Below are 15,088 nucleotides of genomic sequence, written 5' to 3'. Positions count from 1 at the left end.
GGACCAAGGCGACTGAAAAAGAAGTTGATGTTGTCTCCTCAGTTCATGGCTCCACAACAAGTTATACTCACAACACGAAGAATGAGTCGGAAGTGTTCTCAACTCCTTCCCCACTCAAACCCTGATCCATTTGGAGGCTAATGACGAAGCTATGTACCTAGGGTAGGGTCATGGATCTGTCCAAGATACCCTCCACAAGGACATCTCTAAAAAAACCAGAAGCAGTTAAGGAGAAATCATCATCCACTCGACCATGAAGCTATGTTCCACTCGACAGTCTTGAAGACACTTGACTATGCAAACAACCACTCGACGATACAAGAAACCACTCAGAGTGTAGAAGGCCTAATGTCACTCAGGATGACAACGGTCGATCATTCACTCTATAACCTTAAAGATCATTTATATCTCTTTATTACTAGCGTTACCAGTAACGTCCTGCCTTAATGTACATTGAACCCTTTGTAACATGGGCTGGCTGGGGTCCTGGCGCACTCTATATAAGCCACACCCTCCTCCGGGACAAGGGTTCGCACCCCCTGTAACTCACACGCATATATCCAGTCGACCGCCTCCGGGCTCCGAGACGTAGGGCTGTTACTTCCTCCGAGAAGGGCCTAAACTCGTAAAATGCGCGTGTACAACTCCTCCATAGCTAGAATCTTGCCTCTACATTCCTACCCCCTATTCTACTGTCAGACTTAGAACCACGACAACCACCATAACGGAAGGACGTGGTGGCGATCCAGCCTCCATCGTGAATCCCGACCACGCTGTTGAGGACCTCGGGTGGGAGCGGAACGCATAAGGATACACCATCCACGGGGCAGAACACACGCATCACGCCGCCTCCGCACGATGAGAAGATGAGCCATAGGAAAGTCAGCGCCGGCCGTTGCCATGTCTTCACAACACGCCATGAGCGGCAGACTGCGATGAAGCGGACGTGGTCGATCGGAGAAACGATCCGGCCGTAGACCTCGCCGAGAAGATCAGCCGGGAGCTTTGACCATGTATCATCGGCCGCCGGCGCAGCAGACACGCTCATCTGGGCCTCCATCTTCTTCCTTCTAGATTTTCACCACAAGACGGCTTATGCATATATGCGGCTGGATTTTTTTTGAGACCGCCATCATGGCAATTTATTATTGAACAGGCGGTACAACCTCTGATTGCACAATAGCATTCAAGAAGTCAGGGATTACATCAAACGAGGAGCTAGAAGTCTCCATATTTCGTGCTTCTCTTGCACACACATGAGCTGCAAAATTAGCACTACGGTGAGAAAAAACTAAGGAAAATCCCTGGAAGTTTGGGAGATATGATCTCATCTCCCTGAAGATATGACCAGCACCAGACCGATCAGTTGCATCCCCCCATGCAGACGCCACCATCAGACAATCAGTCTCCAGCACAACTCTCTGAATTCCTTTCTCCATAGCCAGCTTCATACCATCTCTACAAGCTAACGCTTCCACGATGAATGGATCTGATACAGCATCATACTTTGTCATCATTGCAGCAGCAAACACTCCCAGGTGGTATCTCAAAATTGCACCCGTCCCAGCACAGTTTCTGACCGCCCCAACTGCACCGTCGGTATTAACTTTGATCCAGCCTTCCTCGGGAGGTTTCCACACTGGTTGAGGCTTCGGTTGTTGCGCCTCCGTCCCTGGGATATCCAGAGCTCTCATCAGCTCCTGTACCAACTGCATTGACCGCAACGGCTGGTAGACTGCTTCATTATGAGTATATCTATTTCTGTTGTTCCAAATCGCCCACATAACCGAAACGGCCACTGCTGCATCCTTCTTACTAATGAAGTTATGATCGAGCACATCCCTAGCCCATGTCACTGGATGTAATGCGGGCAGTCTAAGCTCAAAAAAATCCTTTGCCTCTTCCTAGAACAGCAGTGCATGCTCGCATGTCACTAGCGTATGAAATAACGATTCGTCGCTTCCTCCACACATGGGGTAGATAGCATCCGTTCTGATATGTCGCCTGCATAATTCCCCATGTGATGGTAACATATTCTTCAAAGCTCTCCACATAAATACTTTTATTTTTGGCTGCACTTGCAACTTCCAGAGAGCTTTCCAAGTACTCTGACCTCCATGAGACGAAGAAATCTGAGTTTGTAAGTTAAACTTGTTCTCAATGGCCATACGATAGGCAGACCTAACCGTGAATAATCCTGATTTCTCCCATGCCCAGCTCCAGAAGTCTGGGAGGCTCACTCTTGGACGCGGCATACTTAAGATAGCATCCGCATCTGGTGCTATGAACATAGTTCGTACCAATTGTACATTCCATTGTCCTATATCATCCAATAAATCAGCCACTAGCTGAACTGGTACCTCCGAGAGACGACATATGGGCTTCATGGACAATGTCCCAGCTATCCATTTGTCGTGCCAAATTTCTGTCGTCCTCCCATCTCCCACTCGCCTTATTAGGCCATCTTTTAGCATGTTTCTACCGGTGATAATTGGTCTCCATGTAGGTGATGCACTTATTGGGCAACCAGCACTCAAGAATTCACCATTAGGGTAATATCTTCCCTTCAAAACCCGTGCACATAAGCTATCTGGTCTCTCCAGTAGCCTCCATGCCTGCTTTGCCAACATTGCATCATTAAATATCTCCAAATCTCGGAATCCCATGCCACCCCTAATCTTTGAGATGGACATTTTCTCCCACGATTGCCAATGCATTCCTCTCTTATCCAGTGATCCCGCCCACCAGTACTTGGACATTACTGCCATAACTTTTTTGCACAACCCCTTTGTGAGCTTGAAATAGCTCATAGCGTAGGTTGGTAAGGCCTGAACCACTGTCTTGAGAAGAACTTCCCTCGCTGCACAAGACAACTTCTTTTCACACCATCCTTGCACTCTACACCTTGAACATTCAAGAATATGCTTAAAGTGCTGCTCCTTGAGCCTACCAGAAGGAGTTGGTAGCCCAAGATATTTCTCCGTAAGCGCTTCCCTATGAATATCCAGTGCATTCCGCACACCCACCCGAACAGATGCTCCCGAATTTGCACTGAAAAAAACTGAACTCTTTTGCTTATTAGCTCTCTATCCAGATCCATCACTGTAAATATGCAGTATCTCAGTCAGCCGAGTTGCACTCCTAACATCGGCTTTCATGAATACAAGACAATCATCCGCAAATAAGAGATGTGAGATCCACGGGGCTGTAACACCCATTCGAATACCTCTGTCAATCCATCCTGCATCATAATTTTTCACCAGGCACGACAATCCTTCTCCACACAACAGAAACAAATATGGGGAAATTGGGTCCCCTTGCCTCATCCCTCTTGAAGGCTTAAAAGATGGTAACAGCTCACCGTTTACCTTTATCTGGAAACTAACTGAAACAACACATCTCATTACAAGAGAGACCCATTCTTCTGCAAAACCTAGTTGTTGCATGATTCCCTGCAAATAGGGCCATTCAACACGGTCGTACGCCTTCATCATATCGATTTTGACTGCACACCATCCCTGCTTCCCTTTCTTTCGCTTCATGGAGTGAATACACTCATAAGCTGTCAGCACATTGTTTGTTATTAACCTCCCAGGTACAAATGCGCTCTGCTCTTCTGCTATGATCTCGTCAAGGATCTCACGGAGACGGTTAGCCAATACTTTAGAACATAATTTGTAAATTACATTGCACAAGGAGATCGGTCTATATTGGGTAATATTCCTTGGATTTTTCACTTTCGGGATTAGAACGATTACCGTTTTATTGACCGAGTCCGGCATGTGACCACCATGGAGGAAGCCCAAGACAGCACGGGTCACATCCTCCTTAATAAGATCCCAATGTCGCTGATAGAATCCGGCGTTGAAACCATCAACACCCGATGCCTTCGACGGCTTCATCGCAAACATGGCACTATTCACCTCCTCTGCCGTGAACGACCTAGTCAGTCGTGTATTCATCTGGTCTGTTACCATAGGTGGAACATGGTGCAGAACAGCTTCTACATCTAGCTCCTCTTGCGCTGTATAAAGGTCAGTATAGAACCCTTGGATTTCTGCCACGACTTCTTTCTTACTCTCGCAAAGAACACCTGCACCATCTTCAAGTGATACAATACGGTTTTGACTCTTTCGAGCAGATGCCTTCGCATGGAAAAAATCAGTGTTGCGGTCGCCCGCATGTAACCAGTCAACTCACGACTTTTGTCTGGCCATGATTTCTTCTTTATGTAATAGTTCATTCAGATTTCTGGCAAGCTCCCTCTCCCGCTGTGACGTGCCCCTGTAAAGGGAATTCGCACGCTCATGCTCGTACTCCCGACGAATCTTCTTAATCCTCTTCTTAATGTCACCAAACTTCCTGTGTTTCCAATCGGTAAGCTCATTTTGCATGTGCACTAGGGCATTATTCAACTCCTGAAGGTCATTCATTGCCCCGGCCGTACTCCAACCTGCCAAAACAGCAGCGTTGTATGATTCTTCTCTCTGCCACGCATCCTCGTACATAAATCCTCGTTGGCCTCTTCCCTGCCAAGCATCTGTCATCTTTCTGATTTTCACCTCGACCACACAGTGATCAAATCGGGGAGACCAAACATGTTTGACACTTGACGCATCATATAATTGCATGAACGTCGGGTCTGCCAACATTCTGTCCAAACGAACTTTGACGTTTGCGATACCATGCTGTTTATTATCCCATGTGAATGGGGTACCATGGTAGCCTAGGTCACGGAAATCGCAGAAATCAATCGTTTCCCTAAAGCTCTCCATCTGCCACTCAGCTCGCTCATGACAGCCAAAATACTCTGAATTATCCAGTATTTCATTAAAATCACCCCCACAAAGCCATGGGAGGTCACTTTGGGTTCTAAGCCACCTCAACAATTCCCAACTTTGTGACCGTTCAGAGCGTTTTGCCTTAGCATAAAGGCCAGTAAACCTCCACCTCTGACGTTCACCTCCTACATTTATTACATTTGCATCAATATGCTGATCAGAGACATTATTCACCTCAACATCTACCACCTTAGACCAAAATAAAGCCAAACCGCCACTTAAGCCGTTACTGCTTACGGGCATACAACCAGCGAACCCTAACCTTGAAGCTATGCCCGCTACTCTCCTTCGGTCGATCTTTGTTTCAGACACAAAGACCAAGGCGGGCGCTTCCAGCCTCACTAAGTTGTGAACCTCACGAACTGTCTCCGGGTTCCCAAGCCCGCGACAGTTCCAAGCGAAGCAACTCATTTGTCTTGGCGGGGCTGACTCGCATCCTCCGCCTCTGAGCTTGCACTATTGATCTCTTGAGCCTTCTTCTTCTTTGAGTCTCTGCTATCTCTAGAATCACTTGACACGTCCTCTCCGCCATGCCTCTTCTTGTTCAACGTATCCTGATCAACCAGCATCAATGTCCCTCCAGAAGTACCCTTTGGATGTGCGTCTTTGCCATCCATGCTGACACGCCTATAAACTCCATGATTTGTCCGACCACGTCCACGGAGAGGAGGTGAACCTTCCACTCCGTTGCTTCCTCCACGTGCATTGAACTGATACACAAACCTGCTGACATTGCCTTTAGTATTTTTGTTTGGTGAGGTAACTTCCTCCCCAGCCTCCACTTCTTCTTCCACGTATTCTCCTTCTTCCTGGGTAGCCCCATAGGACTGTTTTGGGTATCTCGGTGGTGCACTCTCCCAGTTCCTCTTCGGAAACGAGAACCTCAGGGACTCCTTATATGGCAGCCGCCCCTCTACATCTCTCTCTGCGGGACAGGGACAGTATAATTCAGCATGTCCAAGTACACCACAAGAGAAACAGAAATAAGGCAGGTGCTCATACTGAATATCATAGAACATCACCTCCTTAGTTCTAGCTGATTCCAACTGCACCCAACGCATCAGGGGTTCCTTGACCCTGATCGAAATTCTAGCACGTAAGGCATCTCCCCATGCAAACCCCTTCGCATCAGTATCAACCTTGACCACATCCCTAAGCAAATCCGCAATCTTCCTCGGCCATGGGGGACAACGAAGGTTATATGGGAGCTTAGTGACCCTAGCCCAAATCTGCATCTGCTCGAACTTCCAATCATCCGGATTCGACCTGAAATCAAATATCTCAAGAACCACCGCATGCTTGCCAACAGTCCATGGACCGCCTTCCCAGATGCGATCTCGATCTCTCTTAGTCTCCAGATTGGCTACAAACATATTTTCCCCCACCGAACTGAAGTACAGCCCTTTAGGGTTCCCCCACGCAGGTCGCATCGCATCAGCAATGGTGTTGACATGTAGCACACGTCGATGCAACACCTTCCCGATGAGCGCAAAGCTTGGCACTTGCGTCTCCTCTTGGTCATCCACAGTCAGCCTCACACTTTCCTTCTCTGTAAGGTTCATCTTCTCCATCATCCTCTCCACTCCTTCACGATCCTTTCCCAGATTGTTGCTTGAACTTGCCATCCCCGCCGAAGCCGCCTAACCCTAGAAATCTACTCTCCTTGCGAGTTCCAAGGACGGGCAGGACCGCTAGGGTCCCCCTTGATGGTCCCGAGAAGCAACAACGAGGGAGGAGCAGAAACCAGGGAAGTTCGGGTGAATCGCAGGTGAATTTTCTTACGATCGAGCCTCAGGAGATGAGATCGCCTGAGCGCCGCCTCATGCCACTCGAAACCCTAAAAACGCTTCGGGGCCTATGCGGCTGGATTTGTATTTGTATTGATCGGCGTAGGACTAGTAGAAAGAGGCCTCACGTCCCTTACCAATGTATCTTTCGTCGCGGGCAATCAGGTCACGTCCCTACTCCACCAGCAATTTTTCTTTTTTTGCGGATGTCCAGGCAAGTTATTTTATAGAAGAAAAAAACAGAAAACTTATTTGATCGCCACACCAGGGTCAGCATGGAAGTTTTTGTAGTGTCCAAGATTTTTTCATCTTTATGTACTCATTTATTTATAGGTGGAAGAATTTACAAAGCTCCCAAGGGAGCAGTAAGCAACACATGGTTTTCACTTTCAATGAGATTTCAGTAATTTCAGTAGATAGTGAAATATTTACTTTTTGGCCAAAATATTTCTGCAACTTCAATAGTACACACAATTTCAAATCTTTTTAAAATCTTTTTGAAAAATTAGAATAGTTATCTGAATTCAAGTGAATATAAACAAACCGGAATCACTGAAATTCAGTGAATTTCGATGATTTAGGTTGGTGCTGAATATTTTCTGAAGCTGAAGCTGAAAACCATGAGCAACACTCAATTGTATGCATGCATTTGGCCTTTTAATAGCTAGTTCGAGTACAAAGTTTCGAGTACAATCTAGAAGACTAGAATAGAGAGCTTACACGCAAATGCTCATTATGGATAGAAATGGCAAGCTTGCGAAAATTCCAGCAGTATAAAACTATTAGTTGTCCCTGCCAAGGTTGTACTAAAGCAATGACAAGTAATATGGATCAGAGGGAGTACCAAATCTAATGGTGCAGCAAGCGAGCTAGCTCGAACCACAACACAACATGTACCCTTTTAGCTCAAATACAGAATGTTCGCCTTCTGGCTAGTTCTATAAATCCGCAATTCCTTCTTAGATATTTCTTACCTTAACTTGATCAGAAAAGCAAATATATTCCTTAAATAGGATTACATGAATGCTCAATGTTACATGAATTTATTTTGCTGGTAATATTCACAAAATATTACCCTTCAAGCCATCATATTTACAGTGAACCAACCTGTATTTGAATGGTTATAAGGACAGTGATATCCTCAGCCCACCAGGATTCCAGTCCTAGACTTGACATTGATGCTCGCATTATTCCTGAATGTATTCCAGCCTTCCGGTCGGCTAAGTCTCTCAAAGGTGCTCATAGAGATAGAGTGTGAATGCGTGCATTTATATGGGTGAGTCTATACTCGTGTATGTGAGCGATGTACTGTGTTCAAAAAAGTCATCACATTTACATTACTTATTCATGTTGTCTTTGACTGCATATTAATCAGAATTGGTCTGCCTACGATTGAACCATGTGCGATGTATCACACAGAACTGTTTTCTAGCGTGTGCGATAGGGTGGCTTAATAGCACCATTCTACACTAGTGGATTTTGTGTACAAAGATGTAACACAACTACACATGTCTTATATTTTGTTCCTCTCTACAACACGCACACTTGATATATGGTATTGTAACTGTAGTTGACAGAAACACCATTTATGTCACTATCCTAGTTCTTTTGCTAACTTTGTGGTTTAACAACATCACTCCTATAATTAATGTAGGAAAAAATGTGCATAGGTATTTTGGATCTTCCATAATTGTCGGCTTATTACCCGACAATGTGCTCCACTAAGAACTATTCTAAAAGTAAAATGATATTACTTCAATTTATCACAAGTGATCTATTATAAAACTAAATATTTCTGTGTGTAATGGCAGATTTTGAGACAACAAATGGTTAAATTTATACATGGTAAGTTGTTGCCGGAGCAATGCGCGGCCACTGTGCTATTTTGTTAAAAGCCAAATCATGCATTACCTTAGTGTTGACTACAGTCAATATATATGTTTGTTAGAACAGAATGTAACTCAAAAAATTGCTCTACGAGAGATCGACATGCTAAAATGTGGAAACACAAGGCTCATGACATGCTCCGCCCACTCAATCAAGTATATCACCTAAAATTTAGTTGGCTCTTTGCACACAGCCGAACGTTGGGGCCGCGACAAGGCATGCGATCGAGTTTCGCTAGCCCGAGTTCATGCAAGAGGCGCATCGCTGATCTTACCCCATTCTCCCGGAGCGCCTCACGTGCTCGTGTTGGTCTTTGGGTCGAGTTGGGCCTAAGGATGACCACACGAGCACGACTCATAGGATTACAGGACTAAGGACTTGGCGCATTTTTGGAATATTGATGTGTTCATTACCAAATTGCACACATATATATCGAAGACTCCTTAATCAAACACATAGCAACGGTTGCACACTTTCGTAAAGAAACATATAGTTGGACGGTGACAAATAATGTCTCCCTAAATCGAACTAAGAACTAGCACTCTCTTCTAAAAATGATGCTAACGGATCTTGACATACGGCATCTTCAGCTTCCGCACATGCATCTTGTTTCTGTAATGCTGCTATTACGTACGAGGACGATGGCTCTGCAAAGAGCAAATCAAGAGAAGTTAACGTACAATACGTAAATAAGTATACCTCACCCTAAAATAAAAAAGTATACCTAGTTGATTCAGCCATGCATGAATAAATGGGCACAAAAAATTGGTTCAATTTTATCAGGAAATAAACTGGTTACCTGACTTGCCCGATTATGGAGCAGCTTTAGGGGTAGGTGCGGCCCTCATCGGTGGCACGGGTCCTGCACTCAGATACATCAAAAAGATTCACACTAAAGACAATAAGAAATGCGCAAATGAAAAGTTTACATATGGTACCGGGAGAGGAGATCAACAAGTTACCTTCACAAGAACCAAATTCACCGGGGCTCGAGTCGCAGATGATCATCGTCCGAATGAATTTCTCTCTATCCACGGTCGCAGACATGAGCTTGTCGAGGTCGGTGCCCTCCAGTATGCGGCAGAGGCAGATGGGAGCGTCTTGGACGAGCGACCTGAGGCCGTCGCAGCACTTGCCCTGCTTCGGAGGCTCCGGCGCGGCGCTGTTGGTGAGGAAATCCTTGCATGGCATCAGCCCCATCAGCGGCGTCCGGCACTCCTTCGGCTGAGGCTTCGATGTGGGCGGGGGCGGCGGTGCCGGCGCCGGTGGTGGCGGCGTCGGTGGACAGAATATGGGTGGTATACACAATATCTGTGGTATAAACGAAAAGCAGGGGATGATGCACCATGACCATGATGATGGTTTCGCTACTAAGTCGCCGTTGGGGGAGGGAGCGGGGGCCCTGGCCGTGACGGCCGCTGAAAGCGAAGGCTCGGGCGCGGCGGCGGCGGTCAGGACGGCGACGGCGAGGAAGAAGCAGGCGAGATGGGACTTGGATGCCGCCATGGGTCGGTCTCTTTCTTGGTTTGTGCTTGCTGGCCAGATGTGAATGGTGCGACGAACGTCTTATGGTTGGTGATCAGTGAATGTATATATAGGGTGGATGCACGTGAAATGCTCCATGTGATGCGTTGGGATAAGGAGATAAGAGATGTTTTCTGTTGGGGCCGATCCATATCGTGTTTCCGTGATCTTCTCACGTACCTTTCGATGGTTTGTTAGGCGGGAGTGTTAGTGCGTGATTATGTTATTTTTTTTTGACAAGTGATTATGTTATTTTAGTTAGTGCGTGAGTACTTAGTTCGTTAGTATCTTATATAAACTTTCAACCGGTGATTATGTTAGTTTAGTTAGTGTGTGTAGTTCAGTTGAACCCATGTAACATCGGGTCGGACAGTCCATCGACGGCGCGGTCGGTGCCATGGACGGCTGGCCAAGTTCAACAGCGCAGAACCAGCATAGGCAAGACTCTTCAGGGCTTGGTCTCTTTCAGCATTCTAACGACAGTAAAAATAAAAGCAGCAAACTGCAAGCACTTCTATGCTCTAGCATAAAACTGCAAAGCTTGGAGAGATTAGAGAATGCAAAAGTTGAACCAATTACCCAAAGGTAACTTTGAACAATATGCGGCATAACACTGCAAGCACTTGAAATGGTTAAACAAGGAAACATCTGCGTTTGTACCACATTTCTAAGAAAAGGATGAAACAGTTGCACAAGGCACGGGGATCCCCTGAAGTGAGCGATGCTGCCTCCGAGTCACTGACATGTGGGTCCCACCAAGCATGGGGCCCACCTGTCAGAGACTGAAATGCAAGGATAGCTACGTCAAATGGTCCATATCCCAAGGCAAAAACCTAAGATGACGCAAGCATAAATTGAAATCCTCTAGACTGAAATTATGTCCGCTTATCATTCAAACTAGGTAATCTTTTGTCCACGGGCCACTAGTTGGGCTAGGACTAGAGTAGTGGCCCATGAAAGGGGGATTCCCTCCATCATATGAAGGTTTTTCTTCTTGGCTTGAGTTTCTTTGTTGCTTTGCCCCCGTCTTTGCCTTAATGTTTAATTTGCTCTTCTTTCTTTGACTTGTTGGCCATGAAGACTTTTGGATGATTGTTGACCAGGGTGACTTGCTTGGACCCATGGTAGCTTGCTTGGACTTTTGCTAACCTACATGACTTGTGTTGACTGCCTTTGAATTTTGTTGACCGTTGGTCCATGTGGATTGCCATGTAGAACTCAGAAGGAACCCTATAATTTTGGCTATTCTTAACACTACCCCCAAGGACATATGAATCACATATTTGGTAAGGCTTGAATTCGAACTTGCAACTTTTATTGATGATATGAGAAAAGATGAGAGATTTTGATGTCTACGTATATGAGTGAGCTGTCTGTTATGTTCACAAAAAGGCCTGGTCTTCATCATTTGGTCTACTTTCTTACCAAATTGGTACCAATGTTACCACTGGCAACAGGTAGTTTCAGCGATGAGTCCAGTAATAAATAAGTTGGATGACGATCTGATGAACCATTGCTCGGTTACAATTATTGAGCGACACGTATTGTTGAAAGTAAGTGAACATGGCATAGTTAAAGCTTTCATGGAAAAGATACTTAACCTAATGCCGTAGTATTCTACTTATGTGCATCTTGCATGTAAGACTATTTCTATTTCTGATTACAAATTTGGAATATATTTAATGAACTAAAATGGTGTGCGACATGATTGGGATATTTATGTGCTTTTGTTAAATATTGTATGACACTTGGATTAGGTAGATTATAATTGGAGTGTGCACACCCTCCATTTCCCCACCACTGCTTTGTAGTGTGTGAGAGAGTGTATGTTGGTACCTAGGTCAGTTGGTGGATCCCTATCTTTGGATATTGTAGGTTTCTCTATTTAGCTAGGTGGCACTCGTCCTAACCAATGGGTCGAAGTAAGCTGACAATGAGTTTGAAAAAAATCTATGAAATGAAATGGTTGGAATTTAAACCAATTCTATTATCAGTGAATATTGATGGAGCAACTGATACGTATCCATATAAAAACAGGCGGATCATCAGACAACCATTCATTGGATAAAATCTAGTCCATTATTAATGAAATTTCATGAATCAATCTGTATTTCCTTATCTGAAAAACCAAGAATGATTGTAAATCGAGTAACTATTAAAGAACATTGATGGAATAATTGATGTATATCCTTATCCAAAGAAAGATAAGATCATTCAATAAATGTTGAGCAAACATCTACAAGAAACGTTCTAAAGCTTTACATACAAGAACTTACCTCTACTCTATATGTATATATAGCACTGCCCAGATCAGAGAAAAGTGTAAGGAACCACACAATTTTAAGTTTTCTTGAAGGAAGACAGTTGCTTGTACCAATGGGTCGTGGTCAGGGTCATGTTATCATACCAATATTTCTCTTCTTTTCATTTGCACCTTACTACATCACTTTGGCCGAATCGATAGATCTGGGTGGCACTCTACAAACAAATGAGAAGGTATGCATTTAGCTTGTCAACACATATAACCCTTTCTAATATTTCTTATGTATCCACCACGTTCTTGTACCTACATGACCACTTGATCATGACAAGTACCAATATTTGTATTCTGGTTATTATTCATTGTTAGTTATGTGGCCCATTAGACATTAGAACAACATATGTGCAAGGAAATAACTATGTTTTATGGACTTGGTACAACAATCGTCCTAACTTTCCAGATAAAACTTTTTTCTAGGATGGTACTCTTTCAAGATCCAATCCTTTTCAGCTCAAAGGGAGAATGAAAACTGATGGAAAAGGCAACACTAAATCTCATGTATGACCCTCCCTCCCTCCCTCCCTCCGTGTTAGTTTTTCATAACAGGAGGAAATATTTGGTCAATTTAAATTACATAGATATGTTTCTCTTTAGCGCAATATACAAAATTAATGCACCACACCCAATGGATTCAGAAATAGATCTTTTTTCGCACAAAAAGTAAGAAACAGGTCTGGTTTGACAAAGGATGCAATATAGGAGTATAAAATCAATGCACCACACTCAATGGATTCAGAAACAGATCTGGTTTGACAAAGAACGCAATATACAAAATTAATGCACCACACCCAATGTATTTAGATACAGACCTAGAAAAATAATGCAATATATAAAAAATTAATACACCACACCCAATGGATTCAGAAACAGATGTAGTTCCATGCATGATCTATGTAATACTAATCCCGATGTTCAAACACTTAGCTTGGAGTGCACATCGCACTTCCTTACCAAGAAGATCCATGTATGCATGCACTATGTAATACTAATCCCGATGTGCCAACACCAAGCTAGGAGTTAACCGATGCACCAATTTCCCGTGCTACATTGGCATGACCCATACACCTTGTAGAGAAGGTAAGTTCGAGCCAAACCTACTTAGTTAAGGCATAGGAAAATCTTGATAGCATCTAAAGGATCACCTAAAAACACCACGTCATAAGTTCTAGGAAGAAGAGCGTCCTACCGCTGCCAAGAAGCTACCCAAAAATTGTAATATGCTTGTGCACAAGTACAATTTTTTTCTGACTATTCACTAATTTGAGCTACGTCTTTATATAAATAGTATGCAATGTGGCACACGGAGCCAGGAAAATTCTATGGTCTTCGAGCTGAAATGAGTATATGGGGTTCACCTAATCAAGAAAACTCTCAAGAATCCGGATCAGCCATACAGATCTACTGTCAAGAAGGGGAACACTACAGCTTAATTGAAGCTGGGTTTCATGTACATACATATCACCCATTCTAACAAACTCAAATGCTTTTCAAGAAGTGCTATTTAAATTATGGGTTGGCTTGCAGGTTTCCCCCTCTTTGTATCATAACCGAGACGTTCGATTCTTTACATACACGACGGTAAGTGTATACCATGCCATTCTGATAAAGTACATAATGTTGAGGTGTCACTAAACTTATCCTTTTTTTCCTCATTGGACTCATTTATACTAATTATAGCTATGTATACATTAACATTAATACATGTCGCCTTGTATCATTTCTCAGAGGGACACCAAATCTGCAGGCTGCTATAACTTGCAGTGCCCAGGATTTGTCCCTGCAAGAGGAGCTGCTCTAGTGCCTGGCCAAGCTATTTCTCCCCCGTCAATTTATGGCCAAGCCGATCACTACGCCAGGCTTAGCCTAAACAAGGTCCCCCCTGTTGTCCTAGTAGATATCCCTATAGGATTGCATTGGCATGTGTTCACAAGAGATTCCTTGCAAGCATGAAAAATATCATTTATGACCATCATCCCTTGTTTATTGTATACTGCAGGATCCGAACTCTGGGGATTGGGTGGTGTATCGACACGATTTAGACCGTCCATCATTCTTGGGGCATTTTCCAGGACAACTTTGCCCTGGAGAATCACGAATACAAGCCCTGACAGGATTTGTTAATTACCTAAATAATACACATGGCCCTCCAATGGGAAGTGGTCAATTCCCAGATGATGAAGATGATAAGAGATCTGCATACTTTAAGCATATTAAGATCTACGATGCCAACGGCCATGCTCGGGACCCAATTACAACTCACATGATCAAGTTAGTTGACAGGCCAGATTGCTACAAAGAAACTGACTTCACTGTTAAAATCAATAGGGGCTACATATTTTACTATGGTGGTCCAAATGGTTGTATTGGTTGAAGACACAAGTTTTTCATGCCTTTGATGATGTAACAAATCATAAACTATTATCTACAAATGGTTGTATTGGTTGAGGACACAAGTTTTTCTGGCCTTTGATAACTTAATAAATCATAAACTATTTTAAATATATTGAAGGACAAACAAGAAACCATGTTTTATAGAGAAAACCCAGTGAGCTAAATTCCATTTGGTATTATATGATGGATTACTGTAACTTCGTCCAGCCTATGAGATTAGCTCTTAGATTATTAGATATTTGGCTTCATACTTATTTTTTGATCAAGTTGTGTTCTGACAAAAGGTGGAAGGGCAACCATGGGATAACAAAAATTCTTGATATGTAATCTATAATAAG

General features: G+C 43.8%; 2 protein-coding genes across 2 annotated transcripts; one reads left to right on the top strand and one right to left on the bottom strand.

The window, feature by feature from the left end:
* Positions 1-9,327: 9,327 nt before the first annotated feature.
* LOC147983386 (uncharacterized) lies at positions 9,328-10,057 on the bottom strand. Its single transcript, XM_087540708.1, has 2 exons — positions 9,478-10,057; positions 9,328-9,377 (listed from the first exon to the last, which is right to left on the bottom strand). Exons 1-2 carry the CDS (start codon positions 10,019-10,021, stop codon positions 9,328-9,330), a joined length of 594 nt encoding a protein of 197 aa, XP_087396834.1. The 5' UTR covers positions 10,022-10,057.
* A 2,321-nt stretch (positions 10,058-12,378) lies between these two features.
* LOC125540788 (protein neprosin-like) lies at positions 12,379-14,858 on the top strand. Its single transcript, XM_048704348.2, has 6 exons — positions 12,379-12,535; positions 12,777-12,857; positions 13,645-13,806; positions 13,884-13,937; positions 14,085-14,231; positions 14,356-14,858. Exons 1-6 carry the CDS (start codon positions 12,416-12,418, stop codon positions 14,728-14,730), a joined length of 939 nt encoding a protein of 312 aa, XP_048560305.2. The 5' UTR covers positions 12,379-12,415; the 3' UTR covers positions 14,731-14,858.
* The last annotated feature ends 230 nt before the right edge of the window (positions 14,859-15,088 follow it).

Source organism: Triticum urartu, chromosome 2A (assembly GCF_056163025.1).
Source record: "Triticum urartu cultivar PI428250 chromosome 2A, HENAU_Tu73, whole genome shotgun sequence".
NCBI lineage: Eukaryota > Viridiplantae > Streptophyta > Magnoliopsida > Poales > Poaceae > Triticum > Triticum urartu.
Note: the sequence above shows the minus strand (reverse complement) of the source record. Positions and strands in the feature narration are given on the sequence as shown.

What these genes read in the sequence shown, in the direction of transcription:
- LOC147983386 (XM_087540708.1), bottom strand. Translation starts at nt 10,021, where the DNA reads ATGGCGGCATCCAAGTCCCATCTCGCCTGCTTCTTCCTCGCCGTCGCC. An exon ending in TGAATTTGGTTCTTGTGAAG is followed by an intron (nt 9,378 to 9,477) that starts GTAACTTGTTGA and finishes ATCTGAGTGCAG; the next exon opens with GACCCGTGCCACCGATGAGG.
- LOC125540788 (XM_048704348.2), top strand. Translation starts at nt 12,416, where the DNA reads ATGGGTCGTGGTCAGGGTCATGTTATCATACCAATATTTCTCTTCTTT. An exon ending in CTCTACAAACAAATGAGAAG is followed by an intron (nt 12,536 to 12,776) that starts GTATGCATTTAG and finishes ACTTTTTTCTAG; the next exon opens with GATGGTACTCTTTCAAGATC. An exon ending in GATTCTTTACATACACGACG is followed by an intron (nt 13,938 to 14,084) that starts GTAAGTGTATAC and finishes ATCATTTCTCAG; the next exon opens with AGGGACACCAAATCTGCAGG.